The sequence below is a fragment of the Hypomesus transpacificus genome, chromosome 17, assembly GCF_021917145.1.
Source record: "Hypomesus transpacificus isolate Combined female chromosome 17, fHypTra1, whole genome shotgun sequence".
Classification (NCBI taxonomy): Eukaryota; Metazoa; Chordata; class Actinopteri; order Osmeriformes; family Osmeridae; genus Hypomesus; species Hypomesus transpacificus.
The window spans coordinates 12,451,065-12,478,444 of NC_061076.1; the positions used below are offsets into that span (position 1 = coordinate 12,451,065).

The 27,380-nt window shown below is 41.0% G+C and overlaps 1 protein-coding gene across 1 annotated transcript in view; it reads left to right on the top strand.

Moving 5' to 3' along the window:
- Nucleotides 1-555: 555 nt before the first annotated feature.
- The window catches only part of atp2a1 (ATPase sarcoplasmic/endoplasmic reticulum Ca2+ transporting 1), a 53,044-nt gene continuing 26,219 nt past the window's right edge, over nucleotides 556-27,380 (top strand). The window contains exons 1-17 of the mRNA XM_047037409.1: nucleotides 556-681; nucleotides 821-957; nucleotides 2,116-2,133; nucleotides 2,503-2,585; nucleotides 4,285-4,389; nucleotides 5,101-5,239; nucleotides 11,014-11,094; nucleotides 17,617-17,702; nucleotides 18,332-18,487; nucleotides 18,727-18,868; nucleotides 21,141-21,307; nucleotides 21,543-21,631; nucleotides 21,714-21,816; nucleotides 21,931-22,062; nucleotides 22,278-22,403; nucleotides 22,626-22,844; nucleotides 23,120-23,231. Coding sequence (XP_046893365.1) covers nucleotides 840-957; nucleotides 2,116-2,133; nucleotides 2,503-2,585; nucleotides 4,285-4,389; nucleotides 5,101-5,239; nucleotides 11,014-11,094; nucleotides 17,617-17,702; nucleotides 18,332-18,487; nucleotides 18,727-18,868; nucleotides 21,141-21,307; nucleotides 21,543-21,631; nucleotides 21,714-21,816; nucleotides 21,931-22,062; nucleotides 22,278-22,403; nucleotides 22,626-22,844; nucleotides 23,120-23,231 — 1,876 coding nt within the window. The 5' untranslated portion in view covers nucleotides 556-681; nucleotides 821-839. The remainder of the gene's footprint in view (nucleotides 682-820; nucleotides 958-2,115; nucleotides 2,134-2,502; nucleotides 2,586-4,284; nucleotides 4,390-5,100; nucleotides 5,240-11,013; nucleotides 11,095-17,616; nucleotides 17,703-18,331; nucleotides 18,488-18,726; nucleotides 18,869-21,140; nucleotides 21,308-21,542; nucleotides 21,632-21,713; nucleotides 21,817-21,930; nucleotides 22,063-22,277; nucleotides 22,404-22,625; nucleotides 22,845-23,119; nucleotides 23,232-27,380) is intronic.

Genomic DNA, 27,380 nt, shown 5'->3' on the forward strand with positions numbered 1-27,380 from the left:
TCAGACCCATTACAAAACTTGACTCTCTATTTCTCCTCTCTCTCCTCTGCATCTCTCCCCTCTCTCTCCATCTCTCCTCTCTATCTTCTCTCCTCTTTCCTCTCTCTATCTCTTTCCCTCACTCCTTGATTCTTATTAGTGATTCAGTTTGATGCAGTAGGATTTAAATTTCATTGAATCAATGGATGTCTTAAATAATTGAAATTATTTTAGATTTGTGTAATCTAATATACATATAATTTTCTAGGGTCGGCAATATCGGTAATATCCATGACATGACGTTTAGAGACCACACTTCCAATTCCTATTCTACTGATCAGGCATGTATGTTCCAAATGCAGACCTTATTTTCAGCCTCACTGAGTTCCACCTCTACAGTTGTTGTTCAATGCCTCCACACAAGCGACCACCCTGACCTCCCTAATCTCTCCCCCCTTCTGCCCATCTTTGCCCGACCCCCTTAGCCAATAGGGTCCAGGGCACATGGTAAGCACCAATGGGACAGTTTTCCCATCTGTATAAAACTTTTCAGGGGCCTTTGCCAGGTTGCACTTTCTGTCAGTCCTGCACTCCAGTTTGCCAGAGAGGAGAGAGCTGGCACAGTGGGCAGAGAAAGAGCTAGAGAGAGAAAGAAGGGGCTTGCCATCTTCAATTCCAATCCAACACTTCCTCTACAAAGTGGTGGGTAATCATTTCTCCATGCAGTTTTCTACAGTCACATGCTCACCTGGAAAAATCTACAGATTACTGAAGTCTGGCGACCCTGTAGGTAAAGACATGGTATTTATGTTCTCTGTCTTTTGTTTCCTCTTCTCTGAAGCCTCTTCTTTTCACCAAGGATGGAGAACGCGCACATGAAAGAGCCAGATGAGGTTCTAGAATACTTTGGAGTGTGCGAGAACACCGGCCTTACATCTGAGCAGTTTAAGAAGAACCTGGCCAAATATGGCCCTAACGGTGAGGCAAAACTATTGGTGGATGGACAAATAAAGAGACCATGAGATATATGAGAGGATGTTAATAGGGTATTCGGATCAGAGGATGAGAAGGGGAATATGTGTAGGGGCATGAGTGGGACAAAAAGAAAAAAGAGCAACAGAGAGAGGAAGAGAAACAGACAGAGACAACCAGGAAGCATAGTGGAAAATAAATCTGATTGGAGGGTTTTCTTATGATTGGCTGTTGTCTGACCACTACTATAGTGCTTGAAATCTGTTGAACTTGACATCCTGCTGGTGCAGGGGTCACCATGGTCTTCATTCCAAGGTCATAAGTGTCAGTGATGCTGGAGAGGCTTATGATTTTTGGAGTTTGAGAATTTAAAGCATCACTAAAAAAGCATGATGGCAGAGAGAAACACTTTTGAGAAACACTTTGAATTAAATGTTTCATGTAAATGTTATAACTGAACTAAAATAGAATGCAGTGTGTCACTACATGTTCAACTACAACTGGATGTAACAGTAGAGTAGACAGAATACAACTCACTTTGTGTCAGATGGCAGCAGGATCAGATATAATATATAAATACACATATATTGAACCTTCAAGTGAAGGTCAGTCTGAAGGACAAAATGTTCATGTTAATTTCGGCTTAGTTGTACAGTAATCTGTCTGTCCACAAGAAATGTGTCAAAGTTAACAAGGTTGGGCCGTGCAAATAAAAAGTGAGCAAGGAATAATTGAGTTATTGCTTTTTAGGACTACAGTATGCTGGTTAGTCTGAAATTAGGACAATTGGTTGCTGATACAAAGACTGTTTGATTAATTTAGAATTATAAAAATGATTTCCATACTGCGCCATTTTTAAACCTGGGTAACTACACAATAATTTATATGCCACGGTAATTCCAACATAAATAATTGTATGAATACTGTCTATTACATTTTTTATTTTACTATAATTGACCTTCTATCAACATCAAGCTGTGGAGCCCCGGCACAAGTGTTTCTTTCTAACCTAAATCCTGTACATTTGAACATGGCTGATATTAGTGTTCATGTATAATTTAAATTTCGAACTCCCTTGGAACATAGGAGCAGTGCCAACCTTTAAGTTGAGCTACTAGTTGCAATGTACTGCTAACAATCTTTTTTATCTTGTATCACTCACAGAGCTGCCAGCAGAGGAGGGTGAGTTCATCTGTTGATCTGTCCACTCTTCTATTTCTATCACTCTGTTTGCTTGCTTACAGCCTGTCAATCACACAATGTCCTTGTCTTGAGTCATCCAGTGACACCTGTCCGCCTACTAACTTTGATGAATTATTGGATGTTGTGCATATTTGGCCTGAGTATTACTTTGCCTACTCACATGTAATAGAAAAGTAATGGACAGAGTACCCAATATCCCTATTTGTGTAAATCTAGAAAAATTATAGACAAGTGTCACTTGTAATACATACAAACATACAGTACATTCATGCACACACAAACACACACACACTTTCCACTACTATTTCCCTTCATTTGTGATTTCCCTCCTTGCTGTTTTGATCTCAGGTAAAACCATCTGGGAGTTGGTAATGGAGCAGTTTGAAGATCTGTTGGTTAGGATCCTGCTTCTGGCTGCCTGCATCTCTTTTGTGAGTACAATCTGCACTAGTTGCTACATGAACTTAGTTCATCAAATCATCACAAACCCATTCAGTTGGTTCTTGATGTCTTGGTTCTGGCTGACACTAGCTAATAAAAAAAAAGTCAGGTACTGAGGTATAGTTTTTTACACTGAAATGTGTAAGCAGTGTGTATGTCTCTCTCACACACACACACACACACCTATTCACGAACACACATTCTCTCTCAAACATGCACACAAACACGTGCGCACATTCTCACTAACCCCTACAGTATCAACAAACAAACACACACAAAGGCCCGCTATGTTCTGCATTTGTTTGGCACTCAAACACTTGTGTTGAGTATTGGGTCAGGTTACATTCTGAATAAATGCTCTCACCCTGACCCATCCAAGGAATCCTTCCACCCCCTATTTTATATAGCTATTGTCCTCTGTCTCTCCTCTCTTCCTGTCACCTCTCTCTGTGTTCTCTCTGTCTACTTCTCTTTAAAGCTGTTTTGGGGTAGTAAGGGTATACACAAGGTCTTAATCCCCCTCCTCTACAAGCTTTCCTCCATGGCCAGCTGTCATTATGGCCTAAGAAGGGCTGGTGTGTGTGTATGTATGTGTGCATTAGTTTGTGTGTGAGTCTTTATGCCTGTGTTTGTGTGTGTGTACATGATGGAAGGGGCGCACTTTATTTTAAGACAGTCTCAAGCCAAGCTAAGAGATATTGTATCCTTGGACAAAGGTCAGGGATGGAAGGAACGAGGGAGAACAACAAAAGAGGGGGGGAGGAATAGGTTTGCACAATGTCATTGTTTGTCGCAAAGACAAATGAGAGGACTCGAATGAGAGACATATGGTTGTGAAAGGGGCTGCATAAAACATGCTTCACAAAGTATTCTTTTGTTTAGGCATTTTATTGTGATTGCAATCTGGCTGGCTGAGCGGTTAGGGAATCGGGTTAGTAATCGGAAGGTTGCCGGATCGATTCCCGTTTGTGCCAAATGACGTGGTGTTCTTGGGCAAGGCTCTTCACCCTACTTGCCTCGGGGGGGAATGTCCCTGTACTTACTGTAAGTCGCTCTGGATAAGAGCGTCTGCTAAATGACTAAATGTAAAAAATGTAAATGTTTTTATAGAATCGCTGTAAGATTCAACTACATACAAAGTAAATTACGAAAAACAAACCTTGACTTGGAGTGCATCATCTGACTAAACAAAGAAAAGGAAAAAAATAAGAGATGTTGAAGGATTTACTGAGACAAAATAAGAAACTGTTAAGGAAGACAATAGTAGGTTGGGAGCCTTTCTTGAATTGGGATTATGAGGTATAAACTGATAGGTGAGTGGATGTATGAGTTAAAGATGGAGAGCTTATGTCTGTGGGTAAGACTGTCCGTGCTATGCTTCAATGAACCAGAACTGATCTGTGTTCATGACAACACGGCCCTTTCCTAAATGAAAGTGTTGATAACACGTGACTGAGACACACAAGAACATTTACACACTTACACACAGATGCACTGATGGATGTGTACACACAAATACAATCGCAGCCCATAGGGTGGCTTGGTCATAAGCATGTGTCCTACTTGTCCTATAATGTGGTTGCTAGGAGCTATTGCAAGAGTTAGATCCAGGGTGTTCAGTATCACCAAGTAAACCTCCATTCTGTCTCCCTGACTCTGGGTTTTGTTCTTTTTCTCTTTGTCACTCAGGTGCTAGCTTTGTTTGAAGAAGGTGAAGAGACTGTCACTGCATTTGTGGAACCCTTGGTCATCCTTCTCATCCTCATTGCCAATGCCGTGGTTGGAGTGTGGCAGGTCAGTTAGAGGACACACACACCATAGATCACACATGCCCAATGCCCGCTTAGAGTCAGAATCTTTGTTCTATAGGACACAGGGCACAGAATGATTGGTATGATGTCAGGGACAGGTGAAAGGTGAAATGTTAAGCCCAGGAGTGGTGGGGGTCTGCAGGAGGAGGAGGAGGGGCATGCATTTCCATGGAGGCCCGCCGGCAGGGGCAAAAATGTAGACCCATTTTTTAGGGCCACATTGTGGTCTATGGTAAAAATACAGTGGGCTGATCAGGTTACAGACAATCAAAGGGATGTGTGGGGTGGGAGTGGGGGGCAGGTTTGAGGAGCGTGCTGGTGGGGTGGGGGGATATTGGCCTTGTGGTGGTCATTTGGAAACTATGCATGAGGATTCACAAATTGCCCACTAGTATGTGTCTGTTTGGGAAAGGTGGGGTGGTGTCTGTGTGTGCCTGTGTGTCTGTGTGAGAGCTATAAGTGGCAGGAGTGACACTTTACAGTTTGGGGGAGGTTGAGGGTAGACAAAACCCCTGGACATTATTGTTTCCCTGTTTATCTGTGACAATTCAAGTCTGGAACTGTTCCAAGAGGAAACATTAGTGTTAGATCCATAAACGGTCTGCTTTAATGGCAGATTTGTGTTTAGAAATCAAAACAGATTAAATGGTACCAAAGAGAAGCTAAGGTTTTGGTGGGGTTGTTGCCCTGGCAGGAGCGCAATGCAGAGAGCGCCATTGAGGCTCTGAAGGAGTATGAGCCTGAGATGGGGAAGGTTTACCGGGCGGACCGGAAGAGCGTGCAGAGGATCAAGGCCAGAGAGATGGTTCCTGGTGATGTTGTTGAAGTGTCCGGTGAGTTTCCAAGAATAAGCTCCATGAACGTTCCTTGGCAATGGTACCTTCACAATGAACACTTGCACTCTTCCAATTGATCCTCTTCACAGTTTGCATGTCTACATCGTGACTACTTACTGGTCTGCGAGTTCTGCTGTGAGCCAGATGGAGAGGGATTGACCTGGCTCTTAGGAGAGTATGACAACTCTCCTGCCAATGAAATCCATTTATAAATGTTTTGTTTACATTTGTGTATTTGTAGGTGACGTAGGGCCTCCTTTTTGTTCCAAAGGCAGTGGGTTATGCTTAGATGCTTAATCATGGCTCAGTGTAACGGGAAGCCCCTAATTAAGAGCCAATAGAATTGTAATAATAATCCTTTCTGTCTGTCCAAAGTCCCCCTTTTCAAATTTCTGCCTAAAATACACAAAATAAAAACAGCCCACTAAATGAAATATCTTATAATAGCATGTCTGAAATATCGAGAGGTATAAATGAGTAGCTCTGGATAAGAGCGTCTGCCAAATGACTAAAATGAGTAAATTAGCATTTTACAACCTCTTAGCCTACATCTGGCTGCAACGAATGCCCATTTTTGTACAAAGAGTGCCTGAACGTAACAATAAGCTAAATTAAATGTATTCTTGAGCTGTTAGTAGGCCTATCAGAATGGAATAATTGGAATGTTGACATTGTTTAATAGAACTGCTGAGAAACTGTTGAGACCAATTGCATTGATTCACTACGAGATCGATCATTAGAAGGGGGGATGGGATATCGCACCTTTCAAACTTAGGCTAAGCATCAACATGTTGGCTAACACCAAGTAAGAATATAGCCTAGAATTTCCAAACAAATTACAAATGGCTCTCTAGTCAGCTGCAAATATGGATTGACCCCCAAAAAATTATAACAAAAGGTTTCTTAGTGGTTTAAAGTAGTATCAGATGTACTTAAAAACATCCTAAAAGTTTACCAAAGTTTGACTCCAAGAAAGGCCCCATTTTCAAAATGGCGGCATCAGGTCCTTAAAATGACAATTTCTCCCTTGTATTCCTCCTAAACCAGGAATACTGGTGCCTGATACATGTTTTGGCCATGTAATATTCTAATGAGCATACATATATTTTTATATATTAAAGCAATTGGTTACAAGCATATTTATGCGAAAACAAGTACAATTTCTCTCAAGTTATTGCATATTTCTCCTTTCTCATATCGGTTTGCCCTGTGTTGGTGGTTTCTGTGGTTCATAACCATTCTATTGATTCCAATAAAGATTACATTCATTTGAACTGTGTGGTACTTTAAAATTAGTCAAAACAGGGGTGCCCCCTTTCCAATCCACACCATGATCTGGAAGTAAGCTGTTTGGCAGTGGTATTTGGTTGAGGACTCAGTTGGAGGCAGATGTTCTGGGGTAACTATTTGGTGGTAATGATTTTCTTGCTAAAAAGGTTGTAGCACAAAGAGGCAAGTGAATCAGTACTTTTTCCGCCAAACAACACTGCCATTGCCTTGGTCCCATGGTCCTCTATGACATTCCTTGCTTGATGTGTGAGCAGAAACACATTTGCATGCACAGGACTGGATAGTTGATTCACCATTCACAAGTTTATTGAATGCTGTCTGTTTGCCAACACAAAAAATGTGTGAAGTTGTATCAGGTGTGAATAAACAGCAACTGGGAAAACAAGTCACTACCCAGGACGTGTTTAATCTCACTGATGTTGTACACTTTAGTAGCTTTGTAGAGGTAGTAGAGGAGAGGAATAAGTCTGTATCCTCCCCTATCAAGGTTGTGGGCTGATGTTCTGAGGCCTTGACTGCAGCTTTGACAATGTCCACGTCAGCATCACCTGATGCATTGATAACAGTGCAGCCCTTATTCTCCAGCTCCTCGGTCATTAGATTGATAAGTCCTCGTTTGTTGCAAGATCTAGAAAGAAAATCATCCTTTCTTCCCACAAACTCAGTCTCTGCATTGAAGTTAACGATGGGGTGAGTGTTTTCACTAGGTCTCTGATGCGTATTGTCTTTGATGGAAGGACCTTCGCTATAACTTCAAAAACAACTGTTACTTTACCATAATGGTGTATGGTAAAGTCTGCATATGACTGTGCAATGGCACCGTAACTGTCACCCTTTTCCCATGCCAAGCGGTGAACCAGGGAGCCACCGTCAAGGACATTACGCTCAGTTTGTGGGATGGAATCCAGGATAGTTTTGTTACATTTCTTGCTTGAGAACTCAGTGACTGCCTGCGCTAGTTGGGGCTTGTTGGCTATATGGAAGATTTCCTTTCCTTCGAACAGGGCTGCAGGAAATGAGCTCTTAGCTCATTACATCTTCCAGTGAAAACTGTTTGGTTTTTGACATGATCAGGAACCTTGACATTGAACTTTTACATTGAATGTCAAGTCTATGTTTTAGCTAAAAAAAGGGTATGTTTCCAAAAACACGTACTGAGTAGGAGTTACATGACATAGGCTAAATCGATTACATCTCGGGTTCACCCAAAGAAAGATAAAACCTCACAGTAATCTCACAAAATGATGTATTCCATAAGTATGTAATCATGTCAGTCCAATGGATTCATAGACCCAGAAAACATGGGGTTCGACACCAAGATTACTTGGTTAGGTCAAATAATGAAGGAGTTAGGATATTTTAAGGGCTTCCAGACCATGTTGGACGCCATCTTGAAAATTACACCTTTCTAGTGGTCAAACTTTGGTAAACCTTTTGTATGTTATTAAGGACAACTAATACTACAAAAAAACAGCAGAGAAACCTTTTGTTCGAATTTTTTTAGGGTTAGGTGTTTGTTTTTTCATATATACAGCCGCCTACTTATGTCCTGACAATAAATGAAGAACATTACATATTTGCCAGTATAACTGAATCTAATTAGACCATGGAGTGTTTCTGATGTCCCTGTGTGTTTGTACTTTTGACTGTGGACAACAACGCAATCTTGTCAGCCAACTATAAAATGTTGATAATGTCGGGCTACTATAGACCAACTGCAGTCTAACCCGCAACAGGTTTGACATCCTTTAGCCAATAAATAACATTTTGCTTAATAATTGAAGAGCTTGACAACAAATGCTCAAATGAAATAATCACAGACCAACAACACAGAAATGAATGACAGATTGACGAAGGCATGTTAAATTTCCGATCGTGCCTTTGCTCCGTCCAAGAAGCGCCATCTAGCGACCATTAGGTGTCAGTAACAGAGGACCTGTCTGAAGATGCAGGGATCATTTGACCACTAACTTCAAGTGTTAAGTAAATCTCCTGAGGCAAAACAAGTGTTTCATGTCTCTTGCACTTCTCTCTACACCAAACATCTATTGTTTCAATGTCAATGTTTTCCTAATGTCCCTGACCCCCTCCCCTTTCTCTCATCCCTCTTTTATTCTGCCTGGGGTTTCAGCTTTAATGACACATTTCCACTCAAACCAGTCAGGCAGTGTGACAATCTGCCTTTGTCTGTCTTTCCATCTTCTCTGTCTCTTTCTGGTGAAGAGGTGTACTATTAGCCTGGCTGCCAGCCCAACTTCTCCCCGCCCCAAAAAGAATTTGGTCGGGAAGTTGGGTCTGGAGGGTCTCGTATTGGGGACCAACTACAGAAAACCAGAATCTGGGCGAACCAATGAAATTGCCAGGGCGGTCTTTATACGATGATGGACAGATGATCAACAGTAACGTAATCACCCACGTCACAAAAGAGCGCTAAAGTTGAATTCGTTTTGAACAAACATGGCTACCGCTGGAGATCTGGGATGTTATGATTCTGCCATCGAGTCTGTTTTAGAAGACATCGACAGCGCATTAATTTTGAAAGAGGAACAGAGAGACGCAATCAAGGCATTTGTCCATGGAAAATATGTTTTTGCCGTCCTTCCTACGGGATTCGGTAAAAGTTGAATTTATCAGCTGGCCCCGATGGTCGCGAAGAAGATGGGACACAATGAAAACCCAGTGGCCATTGTGGTTTCTCCTTTTCTTTTGTGGAGTTGTAATCCTAAACGGAGAACTTGTTCGTATATGCATTGCCCTTTATTGTTTCGCTCAAAATGGTTGACCGTGTGAACAAGTACTCCCCCTACCCTTAAATTAATTTTACAACACCGGCAAAAATCGTTTGTATTCATTCTTCAAGCATACTTCAAGTCTGCTTGTAGTTTAGTTCTGTTGACAACAACTATGCGGTGCTTAACACACGTCACATACTCTGTTGCTCTGATTGGTTGTAGATCTATCCAATTGAGCGAAGAGGCATTTGTTTTCCAGGCTCGTTTGAAACACGCCCTGTAGTCAAAGCCCAACGGAGAGTTCTCAGACTCATATTCTGACTAGAATTATGAGTATGACAACGTCAGGCTAGTGTACTATAGCCCAAACATCCAAATAGCATTACAGAATTTTCCTTTTCCTTCAAATGCAAATGTTTTATCACAATAGTGTAATTATCAAACTACCCCTGAATATGTGTGTGCACTTCTAAATTGCAAACCTACTATTATGGAAATACATTTCATGTGTACCTACAACCCCAATTCCAAAAGAGTTGGGACGTCTAAAATAAAATAAAAAACTGAATACAATGATTTGGAAATCTCATAAAGCCATATGTTATTCACTATAGAACATAGAAAACATATCAAATGTTTAAACTGATTAAATGTACAATTTTAAGGAAAGAATACGGTCATTTAGAATTTGATGGTAGCTCTAAAACCTGTAGATACCTGTCAGCATTGATAGTGCCTTTCTAGATGTGCAAGCTGCCCATTCTTTAGGCACTAATGCACCCCCATACCATCAGAAATGCAGGCTTTTGAACTGAGCGTTGATAACAATACAGATGTTCCCTCTTCTCTTTAGTCCAGAGGACACAGCGTCCATGGTTTCCCAAAATAATTTCTAATTTAAATTAGTTTGACAACATTACAATTTTCCCACTTTGCCTCAGTCCATTTTGAATGAGCCAAGAGAAGATGTCAGTGTGTCTGGATCATGTTCATATATGGCTTCTTCTTTGCATGATAGAGCTTTAACCTGCATTTGTGGATGGCACAGCAAACTGTGTTCACGAATAATGAGTTCTGGAGGTGCTTCTGACCCCATGCAATGATTTCCATTACAGAATCATGCCTGTTTTTTACGTAGTGCCTGATGATCACAGGCATGCAGTATTTAGTTTCTCTCTTCTCCCTTACAAATAGAGATTTCTCCAGATTCTCACAATTATTTTATTATGTTGTGTACTGTATATGATGACATATTAAAACTCTTCCCAATTTAATGTTGAGGAACATTATTCTGAAATGGTTCCTCAATATGTAGATGGATGTGTTTGCAGATTGGTGAACCTCTGACCATCTTAACTTCTGAGAGACTCTGCCTCTCTAAGATACTCTTTTAATACCCAATCATGTTACTGACCCATTTGCAATCAACCTAGTTAGTTGCAAATATTCCTCCAGTAAGTAACACTTCCAGCCTTTTATTGCCCACATTTCACGTTTTTTGAGACGTATTGAACCCATAAAATCTTAATATCCGTATTTCTTCCTTAAAAGGGAATTTCCTAAGTTTAAACATTCGATATATTTTCAATGATCTATTGTGAATGACATATGAGTTTATAAGATTTGCAAATCATTGCATTTATATTTACATTTCACAGCGTCCTAACTTTTTGGGAATTGGTGTTGTACATATGGTGTAGGCTTGTTTAAGATATATTGAACTGACTTTGTATCTGTGTTCTTTCTTAGTTGGCGACAAAGTCCCTGCAGATATCAGACTTATTTCTATCAAATCCACAACCCTGCGTGTTGATCAGTCCATCCTAACTGGTGAGTGTAATATGACTCTGTGAAGACAAATTGCATCATATAACAAAAAGAAAATAATAATAAATATAGCTGCAAGCAGCAATGACAGATTCCTCCTTTAAAATGGCAAAATGTTGTGAAATTGATACAAAAGATAGTTACACTGGGATTAACCAGAAGACTTGAAACTGTAATTTCTGTCAGAATAAAAATAAATAAATCTTTGTACCTCTGACTGAATTCAAACCCACCACCCTTCACACATCAGCACTGCGTCTCATCCTACTAAGCCATTTACAGACCTAGACATTAGAAAATGCTGTTTTTGAATCAGAAAATAAGACATTTCTCCAATGGCACCCACTGTCAGATTCGGTTAAAGTTCAAACAGCTGCAATTTAGTCCTATTTATATATGGGACATAAATACGGGACAACGGGATGACTGGGTTGCTGCTGTAAAAAATAGCTTACTCATAGTGGTTTAAAAAGGTTGCTTGAGGTGCCATAACTTGTCATGTAAGGGAATTTCAAATAATGCGTTCTGTGGCGATTTGTCCTGGCTTAGGTTCCTGAAATGAATTTGCGCAACAGGCAACAGGCTGAACAATCAATATACTTCATTCTAGCTAATTCGGTTGTGAATCTGACACTACCATGCGTAGACTCCAAGTAGCTAGCTACTGTTGTAAAGCTGGCTTGTTTTGCAATAGTTAACGCAGTCTCGCTAAACAGATGATTGGAGTGTTGTTATGGGCTCGAATAAACACTCATTGCTATGTTTTACAATCGGAGGAGTGACCGGAAGACTAAAAACTGTTATGTCAAAAAAAAAAAGTTTTGCCCTTAACTGGTTTGAACCCTGTCAAACCATTTCGAAAATCTAAAATAATTTTGATAGTTTGTGTGCGGATTAGGGATGAGATAAGATTTTAACAATTCCGATTCCTTATCAATTTCTGCTTATCAATTTGATTGATTATTGATTCTCTTATCGATTCTTATTGAGCAAGGGGGGGGGGGGGGGAAGAGCACAAACGGGTTTATTGTTGGAATACTGCTTTAGCATTCCAAGTATTGTTCTTTGAATCTTTATTCAACTTCTTCTATTTCTTCCGTGACACCCTTCAGCGCCTGCAAATCTTCAGCTATTAAAACCGTTCAACTATCAACAAATTCATCAGTTTCAGGCTATGACTCCTATGACTTTTCAGCTTTCTACCTAAAAGAATTTGAATTTGAATTAATATAAATCAATATTCATAATATTTTTAAATGGTTTCCCAATTGAGTTATTTTTCAAATCCTCTCAATCCTTTCAATCCTCTTAAACTTCTTCAACTTTCAAATCCTTCTTCTTACTCAATATTTTAGCCACAGCCACCATTTAAACTTTAAAATGTTGACAAAAACCTAAACTATTCTTTTTGTAATTCAGCTTTTTGATATCTAGTCAACTTTTTTCAATATCACTGATTATGTTCCAAATGTTTTTCAAATCGTTTCTGAGATTTACATGGGTGTGTATGTGGAGAGCCTAGAGTGCTGACTGAAACGCTTAGAGCTTAGAAATCTGTTTCAAAAAGTATTTCTAGTTTGCCAGCATTGCAACAATTTTCACTCTCCATGCTTAATTTTTGGATCAATAGATAGCTTATTTGGTGTTGGTCGTAGCAGTGGCGAAAATCTGCTATCAACATAGGGGGGGACAATTATATGACATTTTCTCAAGAGCAATTTCTGAGGGGGACACCAAAATGATTGCTGTAATACAGCCTACATTGTAATATGCTAAATGTATATTAAGGAACCATAATTAATACTCCTGGATAATTTATAGTTAGTAACTGAAGGGTTGTCTCAACTTGTTCAAATGTAATTAGAGTAGTGTTTCTTATCAGTCAAGTATGAATGCAGGTGTACAGTATTTACAACCAGCAATACCAAGAAAGGCCAGTATGTACTGTACACTGTATGGGTGCAGTTTATGTAATTACAATGGGCATGGTGCAGTCTCATCTAAAATAATCTCAATTGAACCATCATAAAGTCGGGGAAAATCGCGAAACCATTTCTCTTGAAGTGTCAACACTTTGTTGGCAAGAGTCTGCGGTTCTATAAATTGTGGGTGTGGCTGATATGGTTCTATGCCACCACTGAGGTGACTAGACAGAACTGTGCCACTGTTTACTGCTGGCAAAAAGGTTGATCCCCGGTCCTGCCATGGCTTTGACACTGTCATCTGAAGTCTCTCCCTGGCTGTTTCCCTTTCACCACCCTCACGGACTCACAGTCTGTCTCCTAGAAAAGACATGAGGTGCTTGCCATCCTCCTAACTACCAGTACCCAAAACTACACAATTAATCACAACAACAATACCATTGCCTGAAACTAATGTTGGTTCAGTCACCAGTTTAAGTAGAGAGTGGGGGTATCCATGGCATTGTCCAATTATGTCCCTATTTTACAAGTCTAAAGAAGAAAACCCATCATGTTGCCAAACAAGAGACTCAACAAACTTATCCGAGACCCCCTGTCTCTGCCAGTCTGTTGCTGCTTACCTGCAGCTCTATTGTCTGTTTGTCATCTGGTGCCTCCTCTGCCTAATGGCATCATTATGAAACATTCAATTAGCACATTTCACATCATTTTTATGAACATTTTATCAACTAGTCTTTGAGATTAGGTCACTAGGGTTCTTTCTTTGCATTCTGGTGTCCTGAAATGCTCTGATGTCCGTCTTTCTTTTTTCTGCAATTTTTCTACCATGCTGGCTGCACACACAATGTGCAGGTTATTTACAGTAGGAAATGGGCTTCTATCATTTATTACCATTCTTCTAGAATAGGCTTTGATCTACCAGGTAGCTAGACAGTTAGGAAAGGTGAAACGGATTGCATTGACAAGGATTGACAGCGGTATGAGTTCACCCTTTACACAACGCAAACTGCAACCTTTTGTCATATTAATATAATTCATGTTTTGGTTTTATATTGGCTGGCTTCCCAGAATAGCTGAATTTGCAGAGCCAAAGATGCCCAATTCCGTTGGTGTGATATTGGCCATCATCTTTTTAGTCATGTGGGCAACCGGGTTAAGGCAGCGCTCATATTCAACTCCTTGCAAGAATAGCCGATGACATGTCAGCAGCCAACTCTCTGGTCACATTACACTACACAACATGCACAATCGGGGTGACCAACAAGATTATATTAACTAACCAACAATAACATTACAAACATCTAACTGAACGAACACAACTGAAATCCCTGGCACGGCTTTTGTAACCAAACTATTTTCCACAAGTCTTTGCGTTTTTTGACATGTCGCACTGCATGCTGGGTACCCAAGGGGTGCTGACGCTGATTATCTAGCTGTGCTCCAACTGCGTGATATGAGTATTAGTTTTTGGTCAGCTTTGGGACAAAGGTTAAGAAACGGTTGACATTTCAAGGTGAAATTGCATGAAAATGGGCATGGTATTTCAGAAGGATGTCTCCCTGTTTAACTGAACAAGTAATCAAAATTATGTCAGGCCAAGACTGACTCAAATCCAAACTGTGACTGGATTTGAACCTGTGACCTTGCACTTTGTAGGACAACGTTTCAACCCATTGAGCTACCCTCAAGTATGAGACTACGTGGTCAGTAACTGTACAAAAAAAGGAAGACGTTTCTCCTGTAGCACGGATTGTTTGATTCGGCCCAAGTTTAAACAGCTGTAATTCAATGATCTTTTGACATATCAAGGTGAAATTGCGCATGGTACTTCAGAACGATGTCATCCTGTTTAACGAAACAGACATTCACATTTAAGACGGGCTAAACAACTGTGGCTGGATTTGATCCTACGACCTTATACTTTGCAGGTCGCCGTCCCAGCCCAGTGAGCTAATCTCAGTGTTGAATATTACCACGTTCAGTTACTGTATAAAAAAGTAAGCTGTTTCTCCTGTGGTAAGCGAAAGTTGAAACAGCTCTAATTCAATCATATTTTGACATACCAAGGTTAAATTGTGTACGGTACGTCAGAGTGATGTCAACTTAAAGCCTATTAGGTTTGAAAAACCATAATTCAAAAATACATTTGATTTAGTGACACAAACTTATTGAGGCAATGTGGACATTTACATAAATACACCCCTTTCAGCCATTTTGTACTTGATTCAATTGCCTTAAGTAACATTTCTAAACACGTCAATGATACATATCTGTACTAAATTTCAAGTCAATACGACCTTTGGTTCAAGAGAAGAGGAATTATGAAGGTTTTCCCAAGTTATCACTGTACAGGAAAATCCATCATGGCGGACCTTATGGGTCCTTGAGGCTTTTTTGTTCCTCATAAAAAATGAGGCATGCACACCAAGTTTCAGAAGCATTGGAGCAATAAGGTGGAAATGCCATCACTTTGAAAATTTGACTTTTGGGGCGTGGCCTGTGACGCCCCCTATGGTCCGATGTGGCCCATATTTGGTGTGGGGGTACCCACGTGGATGTAATATCAATGTGCCAAATTAGAAAATTTATGACAAGGGACTTTTTGAGATATTGGGGCGCAAGGAGAAGAAAAAATAGAGCTGCAAGCAGCGATGCGGGTTCCTCCGCAAAATATTATAAACATGTACACTGTAGAAGATCGAGAGGTCACCATCCCAGCCCATTGAGCTATTCTCAGTGTTGAGTAGTGTCATGCTCAGTAACTGTATAAAAAAGTAAGCTGTTTCCCCTGTGGTAAGCGTTGTTAGATTCAGCCAACGTTGAAACTGTTCCAATTCAATCATATTTGACATACCAAGGAGAAATTGTTTGTGGTACTTCAGAATGATGTCATCCTGTTTAACTAAACAGATAATCAAAATGATGACAGGCCAAAAGATAATGGCTGGATTCCAACCTAATACTTTATACTTTACAGGTCACCATCCCAGCCCATTGAGCTATTCTCAGTGTTGAGTAGTGTCATGTTCCGTTACTGTATTAAAAAGTAAGCTGTTTCTCCTGTGGTAAGCGTTGTTAGATTCAGCCAAAGTTGAAACTGCTTATACATTTCCTATCAAAATGGGACAACAGGATGACTGGGTTGCTGCTGTAAAGAATAATTTACTTATAGTTTTTATAAAAGGTTGTTTGGAGTGCGATAACTTGTCATGGAAGGGAATTTCAAATTGCTATGTTTTACAACCGGAGGATTTATCTGAAGACTAGAAACCGTTTTGTCAGAAAAAAAAATAAAAAACTATGCCTCTGATTGGTTTTGAACCTACAACCCTTTGCTTACCAGCACAACATCTCAACTAATTGAGCCATTCCCAGGCATGGAATCCACAAAGTTCAATAACTGGATAATCAAAAAAGCTGTTTCTCCAATGGCGAGCATTATCAGATTTGGTCCAAGTTCAAACACCTGTAATTCAGTCATATTTTGACATATCAAGGTAAAACTTTGCATGGTACTTCAGAGGCATGTCACCTTAAAGCCTATTAGGTTTGAACCATCCTTCAAAAATACATTTGATTTAGTGACACAAACATATTGAGGCAATGAGGACATTTACATAAATACACCCCTTTCAGCCATTTTGTACTTGATTCAATTGCCTTAAGTAACATTTCTCAATACTTCAATGATACATATCTGTACCAAATTTCAAGTCAATTAGACCTTTGGTTCAAGAGAAGAGGAATTTTGAAGGTTTTCCAAAATTATCACTGTACAGGAAAATACATCATGGCGGACCTTATGGGTCTTTGAGGCTTTTTTGTTCCCCATGAAAAATGAGGCATGCATACCAAGTTTCAGAAGAATTGGAGCAATAAGGTGGAAATGCCATCCCTTTGAAAATCGGACTTTTGGGCGTGGCCTGTGGCTCCCCCTATGGTCCGATGTGGCCCATATTTGGTGTGGGGGTACCCACTTGGATGTAGTATCAATGTGTCAAATTAGATAATGTATGACAAGGGACTTTTTGAGATATTGGGGCGCAAGGAGAAGAAAAATAATAATAAGAATACCAACAATAACAATAGGTTCCCTCCTACCGGAGGAACCTAACAAACACAATAGGGTCCTCCTGACGGAGGAACCCTAATAAGAATACCAACAATAACAATAGGTTCCCTCCTACCGGAGGAACCTAATAAGAAGAATACCAACAATAACAATAGGTTCCCTCCTACCGGAGGGACCTAATAATAATAAGAATACCAACAATAACAATAGGTTCCCTCCTACCGGAGGAACCTAATAATAATAATAAAAATAACAAAAACAATAGGTTTCCTCCTACCGGAGGAACCCTAATAAGGATACCAACAATTACAATAGGGTTCCTCCTGACCGAGGAATCCTAATAAAATAGACACATGAAAACAATCCTGTCTCTTTACTCTGTTGGAAATGTATTTCTCTTTCTTTCGGTCTCCTGCTGGATGGAGAATTTTACTTACATATTCTCTATGTCTCTCTCATTTTCCACTTATTCTGTCTTCCCTTTCTCTGTCTCGTTCTCTGTCAATCTCTTTGTCTCTCTCTGCCTTTCAGGTGAGTCTGTCAGTGTGATCAAGCACACTGATGCTGTGCCTGACCCCAGGGCTGTCAACCAGGACAAGAAGAACATGCTCTTCTCTGTAAGTGTACCCCTCCATCACTCCTTTCTCTCTCATTTACTGTAGACCCTTTCTTTTTCTCCTTTACAATAAGTTATTTTCCTTTTTTCTCTCCTTTCTGTACTTTTTGGATCTATTTATTCATACTTTATTCTCCCCCATCTTTCATATGCTTGAATGCATTTATCTGTATCCAACACTTAATAAAATGTTAAGGTTAAATTAAACTACATAGCAATAACTATAGTAACAACATTGGTGGTACGCAGGACTTGTTATTTAATTAAATGGTATAAAGTGTTAGCGGTATAGGTTTACTGTCATAACTTGTACTACATGACTAGTAAATTGTAACTGCATTGGAAATGCTATGTAAATACAATGTTGTTACTTTAGGTATTGCTATGTAGTTAATACAACCTTAATGTAAAGTTTGCCAATAACTAAAAGTTATTTTAAGTCTAGTACATTTTCTGTTCAGAATCAGAATACATTATACAGTTTAGGTTGTCCAAGGCATTTTCAGTGAAGAAATGTATTTCCTATGAGTAAGAAAGTCAAAAATGTCCAATGCACTTGAATGAGAAAACTCATTCATGTGTCAAAATCATTCTCTTCACCTCCCAATTACCCACGTTCTCTACATCTAGGGCACCAACATTTCTTCCGGAAGGGCTATTGGTGTGGCCGTGGCAACTGGTGTCTCCACAGAGATCGGCAAGATCCGTGACCAGATGGCTGCCACGGAGCAGGAGAAGACCCCCCTGCAGCAGAAACTAGATGAGTTTGGAGAGCAGCTCTCCAAGGTCAGACCTTGCATCAGACCAACTGGCTGACTGACTGACTGATTGGCTGGTTGGCTAGCTAATTGACATCTTAGATGGCAGGCAGGCAGCATCGATGGATGGATGCTAAATCACTGTTTAACTGATTGGGGGATGGATTAATTGATTTACTGAAGGATATATGTAGATAACTAGTTCTAAAAGACTAAACCAAAAACCTATCTCACACAAATCAAACAAATTTCCTCTACCTCTCCCAGGTAATTTCCTTAATCTGCGTGGCCGTCTGGATGATCAATATTGGCCACTTCAATGACCCCGTCCACGGAGGATCCTGGATACGTGGCGCCGTCTACTACTTCAAGATTGCCGTAGCGCTGGCTGTGGCTGCCATCCCTGAGGGTAAGCCCTTGCTCGTCAAGATGGCCAAACCATTACCACTCTAAAGGGGGTTTGCCTAAATTTGTGCCTTAAACTAATTACTATTAACTGACCCTAACCATTTATTGAACATCTGCAGAGTTGTAGCTGACATTTTGTTAATAGTTAATGGCTTCTGGCCTAGAAAATCTGTGGTCCCAAATGTATATATGGCATTATGAATAAATACAAAGTAATGGATCAATCTATGTTAATTGAACTTTTGCGTAAGCAATGCCCACCTTAGTTACCGTTGTTAGTCTGTCAAGCGTTGCTTCTTTGTATAGCGGGTACTACTGTAAACTTCTGTATCAGTAGCATACTGTACTGTAGCATACTGTAAGTCATTCTTTTTGGAGTAATACATCTACATTTAGCAGACGCTCTTATCCAGAGCGATTTAAAGTAAGTACAGGGACTTCCCCCCCCCCCAAGGCAAGTATGGTGAAGTGCCTTGCCTATGGACACAACGTAATACACACTGCCAGGAATCAAACCGTCAACCTTCTGATTAATAGCCCAATTCCCTAACCCAGGGGTGTCGAGCTCCGGTCCTCGAGGGCCGCTGTCCTGCATGTTTTAGATGTTTCCCTGATCCAGCTCACCTGATTCGAAATGAATGGTCGTTATAACAACCCTTTTAATTGAATCAGGTGTGTTGGAGCAGGGAAACATCTAAAACATGCAGGACAGCGTCCCTCGAGGACCGGAGTTCGACACCCCTGCCGCTCAGACATCTGACCCCTCCCTCCTAATATCTCCAGATCGAGCGGAAATGGATTGCAATATGCAGTGGATATATTCAGAATAATCAAATTAATTTTACGCTTGGAAATTGGGCCGTGGTAAGGGGAAAATTGACTCTCCCCTCTAAACTCCTGGGGTACTTGCTATCGGATTTGTATGTTTCGTATGGCATTTTGCGCCTTAATGACCGAAAGCTTGACGAAGCAAAGGTAGGATTGGTCAAAGCCGTTTTGGGGCGTGGCTTTAGCGATAGGTCAACTCAAAGCCACAGAAAAAATATGGCTCTGGGTCAACTGAGAGCAGACCCCCCCACCCCTCGGCTTGAGGCAAAGGTCTCGGTGGATGTTGGTGGTATTGCATTTCGGATGAGGTACCCGACTCGTCCGGTCAATTTTATTCAATTAACTCCAGTCAACATATCCAAAACTGTTTCCCCCAATCATTTTTGTTCTAATCTAGAACCTGGCTCATACTACTAGCTTTTTCATTGAATATTTTTGTTGTTGTTACGTTTGAAACCAAACCAAAATGGGTAAACTAGCACCCCATTTAGTTGCTTACGTCAAGAAAGGTTTCCTGGAACTGTGTTTGCAGGTACGAACAGGGGACAGGCACAAAAGGGAAAATTTGCCGAACGCTGATTTACCTGAGATGAATGAGCACAAGTAGAAAGGGCTTGGTAATCTACAGTTGCCTGCCCTGCTGTAGCCAAATGATTGCACACATACATGACAGTTGTTTATAGAGTTTATTTCCATTATTTTAATACAATTAGTGTTATCGTGGCATGTTAAGGCATCATTATAGATTGTTGACATGGTCTTCTGTAAATATATATAGACCTATTTAACTTAGCTTTCTTTGCCGAGCTAGAACAACGAAGAAGCCAGATATTCAAGTGCACAGTGTCTTTAATCCGACAAAATACTTAAGGAGTCATACTAAAAACTGAAAAGATGAAGCAAAAAGAACAATGTATATGTGGTGAGTCTGAGTCGTATGTGGAACATATGTTCCATCTAGAATAGGCTTATATTACTAAAAACCAAGTGAAAGGAATACTTGATTGAGTTTGTATCATGGATCTGATTCTTAATCAGACTTGTACCCCATTCTGCAAGTTTTCTGACTCTACTGCAATGCCGAGTGCACGAGTCTCGGAGCTAGGAGCAAGGCAAGCCACTGTTCTGCGCAAGACTGGACAAGCCGGAACTGGAAAGATGGCGCTGTCTGTTTCGTTCTCGCTTGCCTCACTACGCCACTGAGGACTTTCCAAAGAAATGATTGGGGACGCCATCTTTAAAGAGCAGGCTCGCTGTGTTTACTGTATATAAGTCTATGATTGAGAGAGGGCCAAACAGTAGACAGTGATGAGTACATAAATGGTTATCTGTTACAAAGGACAGCACACTTTGAGAGACTGCTGCAAGTGGCTTCAGTGCAAGCAGCAAGTATACAAATAATGTTGCCATAATCAAGGACCGGCCACTCCCTCTCAATCCCTCAGGCCTGCCCGCTGTCATCACCACGTGCCTGGCACTGGGTACCCGCCGTATGGCCAAGAAGAATGCCATTGTGAGAAGCTTGCCCTCCGTCGAGACCCTGGGCTGCACCTCAGTCATTTGCTCGGACAAAACTGGCACACTGACCACCAACCAGATGTGTGTTACCAAGGTGGGTAATAGACACAGGGCAGGGCAGATAGTGGGGGTGGGTATAGCTCAGTGATAGAACGTTTGACTGCAGATCAAGAGGTCTCAGGTTCACAAACCCACCTGGAAGTCGCTTTGGTGAAAAGCATTGTACACCCTGTTTTTCACACTGGATACAAAGCAGACACACATAATTTACTATGTAAAACACATTCTACTAAAATTATATATGGTGTAACTGTTAAATGTCCTTGCAGATGTTCATCATTGACAAAGTTGATGGAGACATTGTCACTCTGGGTCAGTTTGACATCTCCGGCTCAAAGTACACTCCAGAAGGAGAAGTGTGAGTACTACATCACATGTGCACACATGTACACACACACAATCCTAATCAACACCAACTTGTCTTTTTTTCTTTCTGTCAGTACTAAGAATAATAGCTTGGTGAAGTGTGGCCAGTTTGATGGGCTGGTTGAGCTGGCTACTATCTGCGCACTGTGCAATGACTCGTCCCTGGACTACAATGAGGTGAGAGAAAATGTCTGCAAAAAAATATTAATCTTACACATGGTATCATCCTGATATCTACAAACTGTTCACTCGTTAAATTCACACTCCTCACTGGACTACTCTCTCCTCTAGGCTAAGGGTATTTATGAGAAGGTGGGTGAGGCCACCGAGACGGCTCTATCCTGTCTGGTGGAGAAGATGAATGTGTTCAACACTGAGGTGCGTGGCCTGTCAAAGGTGGAGAGGGCCAATGCCTGCTGCAATGTAAGTTCGCTTTAGAAAAACCTGATTAAGAGTAATACCTGCAAACATCCTACCTGTCCCAAACTCACTCACTCTTATATTTCCATCTTCTTCTCTAACCTTACCAGTCATCCTATCTTTCTCTTACACAATATCTCTTCACAATCTTTCCAACACACTATTCCTTCTGAATTGTGTCCCTCCCTCTTTCCCTCCCTCTCTCCTCTCCATCTCAGGTGGTTAAGCAGCTGATGAAGAAGGAGTTCACGCTGGAGTTTTCCCGTGACAGGAAATCCATGTCCGTCTTCTGTTCCCCTGCCAAGGCCTCTAAAGCTCCTGTGGGCAACAAGATGTTTGTCAAGGTGAGCCCGCTAGTGTCTACCAAGGCAAACTGAAGTCCAAATATGATGTCTGCATTCCAGATATAGAGCCTAGATACAGGACCTTCAATCTTAAATAATGCTTATATCCCCAGGCAACCCAGATTTTAGTTCCAGCTACCCCATCCTATTCTCCATCAAAACTTATGTTCCATACAGTCCCCTTTCTTCCTCCTTCAATTCCGCTTATCGTACTTTGTTCAGGGTGCCCCAGAGGGAGTGATTGAACGCTGTGCCTATGTCCGCGTGGGTACCACCCGGGTGCCTCTGACCGGGCCGGTCAAAGACCGCATTATGACCGTGATCAAAGAGTGGGGCACAGGTCGCGACACCCTCCGCTGTCTGGCACTGGCCACCCGCGACACACCATTGAAGAAAGAGGAGATGAACCTGGAAGACTCCACCAAGTTTGTTGAGTATGAGGTCAGTGATATTTTGATATCAATTTCATTTGATTGCATATTTTTTGCATAGTACAGTATGTTCTATGTATAGATATAACAATATTTGGACAGATGAAGGGATAAGAATGTTACATTTGGTCAGTGGAAAAAGTGGCAGCAGAAGACTATTGGCCTACAAGCTGTCATTGTCTTACCCGTGGTAGTGCATTATGTGACTGCTACCTCTTCACTGCTTACCTGTGTGAAAGCACTTAACCCCCATCCCCCCACCCTCACTCTGTTTCTTGACCCCAGACTGACCTGACCTTTGTGGGGTGCGTGGGGATGCTGGACCCTCCTCGTAAGGAGGTTATGGGCTCCATTGAGCTTTGCAGGGCTGCAGGCATCCGCGTCATCATGATCACTGGTTAGTGTATAACCACAAAACTCTCCCACTCATAAACCACCTCTTTTTTTATCGCTGTTTTCTCACAGCCTTTTTTTCCTCTTTTCATCCTGGCTACACTTTCTTTCTCTAACTCTGCTAGGGTTGTGAAGCCATTCAAGTCAAATTCAAAGCAAAAAAGCACTAGTAATAGATAATTAGAAATAACTGTTTAATAGCTTTCTAACTCGATAACAACCTAGGACAGTAGACTTGCATCTTCAAAAGGCTTGTGAAAATTGAATGAATTGTTTTGAGTAGCACATCTGAATCGATAAGTCAATGTCTTGGTTGTTGGTTAAGAGGTTTGAACTTTTTCTTTCAAAAAGGTACTACAGTTAGGTCCATAAATATTTGGACAGTGACAGAATTTTCATTATCTTGGCTCTGTACGCCTCCATAATGGTGTGAAATGAAAGAACCGAGATGCGACTGAAGTGCAGACTTTCAGCTTTAATTCAAGGGGTTGAAAAAGAAAATTGTATGAAACGTTCTTCGTTCCTCCTGTATTTTCATCTTTCATACTAATTAGTTCTAGCAGTCCCACAGAGCACTAGTTAGCTCAGCTGTACAAGTTACTCACCAGTCCGAGGGTCGGGTCTGAAGCTAGGAGCAAAATGGAGGCTGTGCTCTTCTGCAGCTAATATGAGATCCAGTTCTCCAAAGCACAGGCTGTACCAGCTGGTTACCAGCTATAGTACTACCTACTAATCAGTTAGCTAATACTTTGTCAGTTTTGTTTTCCCTGTATTTGCGCTATTGAGCTAGTATTGTGGTGGGACTCCCTTGAGAAAAAGAAGTACAGTGCCCTCCAAAAGTATTGGAACAGTGAGGCCAATTCCTTTATTTTTGCTGTAGACTGAAAACATTTGGGCTTGACATCAAACGATGAATGTGAAACCAGAGATCAACGTTTCAGCTTTTATTTCCAGGTATTTACATCAGGATCTGATGCACAAATTAGAAAATATCACCTTTTTGTTCGAACCCACCCATTTGTCACGTGAGCAAAAGTATTGGAACATGTGACTGACAGGTGTGTTTTGTTGCCCAGGTGTGTCCTATTACATACATTATTCAATCAATAAATACCACTGAATGTCTACACTCAGGTTCAGATTGGGTAAGATAGGTTTTGTCTATGCAGACTGTATTCAGAGGTGAAAACAACATGAAAACCAGAGCGCTGTCTTTGGGTGAAAAACAAGCAATTGTGAGTCTTAGAGAAGATGGAAAATCAATCAGAGCCATTGCAGAAACATTGGCCATAGCCAGTACAACCATTTGGAATGTCCTGAAGAAGAAGAAAACTACTGGTGTACTAAGTAACAGACGTCGAACAGGTAGACCAAGGAAAACATCAGCAGTTGATGACAGAAACATTGTGAGAGCTGTAAAGAAAGACCCTAAAACAACTGTTAGTGAGATCAGCAACAACCTCCAGATGGCAGGAGTGAAGGTATCACTATCTACTGTTCGCAGAAGACTTCATGAACAAAAGTACAAGGGCTACACCAGAAGATGCAAACCACTCATTAGCAAGAAGAATAGGAAGGCCAGGCTGGAATTTGCCAAAAAGTACAGAGATGAACCTCAAAAATTCTGGGACAAAGTTTTATGGACTGATGAGACAAAGATTAACTTTTACCAAAGTGATGGAAAGGCTAAAGTTTGGAGAAAGAAAGGAACTGCTCATGATCCCAAACACACAAGCTCATCTGTGAAACACGGTGGAGGTAATGTCATGGCTTGGGCTTGCATGGCTTCTTCTGGGACGGGCTCATTAATCTTCATTGAGGATGTAACACATGATGGCAGCAGCAAAATGAACTCGGAAGTCTACAGAAACATTTTGTCTGCCAATTTAAGGAAAGATGCAACCAAACTGATTGGCAGAGCCTTCATCATGCAGCAAGATAACGACCCAAAACACACTGCCAAAACAACAAAGGAGTTCATCAGGGGCAAGAAATGGAAGGTATTAGACTGGCCAAGTCAATCTCCAGACTTAAACCCTATAGAGCATGCATTTTACCTGCTTAAGAGGAGACTGAAGGGAGGAACCCCACAAAACAAACAACAACTGAAAGAGGCTGCAGTGAAAGCCTGGGAAAGCATCAAAAAGGAAGAATGCAAAAGTTTGGTGACGTCAATGGGTCACAGACTTGCTGCAGTTATTGAAAGCAAAGGATTTGCAACTAAATATTAAGTCTTATTCACTTAAATATGTTTTAAGTATATCTGTTCCAATACTTTTGATCACATGACAAATGGGTGGATTCAAACAAAATGTGATATTTTCTTAGTTGTGCATCAGATCCTGATGTAAATACCTGGAAATAAAAGCTGAAACGTTGATCTCTGGTCTCACGTTCATTATTTGATGTCAAGCCCAAATGTTTTCAGTCTACAGCAAAAATAAAGGAATTCGCCTCACTGTTCCAATACTTTTGGAGGGCACTGTATATTCAAGCATACTATTAGTATACTTGAAATGGATAGTACACTTTTAGTTCACTTTTGATATACTTTAAAGAAGTATACTTAGAAAATAGTTCATTTGCAAAGGATTTTTCTTTAATGGCTGTTGCCACCATATTCTGATTAATGGAGTGATAAAAAAGAGATATCCAAAGTTCCCTTTGTGAAAACCTTGGACTCTAATATGTTGACAAAATGAAACAAGTATTTTCATTGTCTTCATGCAATTTTCTGATTTCCGTTCTGGAAATGTATGCAAATTATATCATATTTTACAACTTAATGCATCATTTGCTCAAAACATACATTTACAGGAAACTAATAATGAAAACCATATTTGACCTAATATTAGTTATCAACTAGGGAGGTTTCATGTTAATATGTCATCCCTATTCACTGGGGTGTTTCCCCTTAACCCATTATGTTGTCCTTGGGTTGCTTTGAGCCATGTAAAACAAATGCCTCTTCGCTCAATTGGATAGACCTACAATCAATCAGAGCAACGTAATACGTTGTTTGTTGAAAACAAATTCAACCCAAGCGCTCTTTTGTGACGTTGTTGATTACGTTACTGTTGATCATCTGTCCATCATTGTATAAAGCCCGCCCTGGCAATTTCATTGGTCCGTCCCGATTCTGGTTTTCTGTAGTTGTCCCCAATTCGAGACCCTCCAGACCCAACATCCCGACCAAATTATTTTGTGGGCGGGGAGAAGTTGGGCTGGCAGCCAGGCTACTACCAGATACCAAAACGGGAGGAAATCGCAAGTATGATGGCTGGAGCCAAATACTTCTCGAAGCTAGATGCGGCACAGGGATTCTGGCAAGTTGGATGATGAGAGCTCAAGATACTGCACAGTGTTTCCCACACATAGACTAATTTGTGGCGGTGCGCCACAGAATCAACACCGGCCGCCACATATTGCGTTTTGTAAAAACAATTTTAAGTAAAAACATGCAGCGTATTCGTTCAGCTGCATTTCCTTTCCCTGCTCTCCCTCCGTCTCTTTCACGCACGCGTCTTTCTCACATACACACACAGTCACTACGTCAGCACACGTTAGCAACGATGCATACGCCGTTCTAGTGAGACCGACAGCTACATCAGAGAGCCTTCAGCATTAGTGCTGTAGCTAAAGGTCTAGGAAAGTTGAGGCTACTTTTCGCTAGGTACCGACGGACATGTCTTAATCGAAGGTTCCCCTTCGTTCTTTTGTTGAGAAGTTTCAAGAGCTAGCTACTTACCCGGCGTCATGGAGCCGACCAGTTAAATAGTTATTTAGCACGCTGAATAACAGCGTCGCTACCTGCATATGCAGAAATTATTTGTTTGTTGTTGTTGATTTTGTGAATTAGTTCGACCCCCCCCCCCCCCCCGGTCTGACACGAAACAACCCCCCCCCCCCCCCCCCCCCCCCGCCACATATAGATTTCTAATCTGTGGGAAACACTGCTGCACATTCAATACACCTTTTGGGAGGTATAGATTTCTGAGAATGCCGTTTGGCATAATCTCAGCATCTGAAATATATCATAGAGCAATGGACAATATGCTATTGGCCCTAGAAGGGGTTCGTTGCTATATCGATAATGTGGTAGTCTGGGGCTCCACTCTGCTAGAGCACAATGAAAGGCTGACAAAAGTGCTCC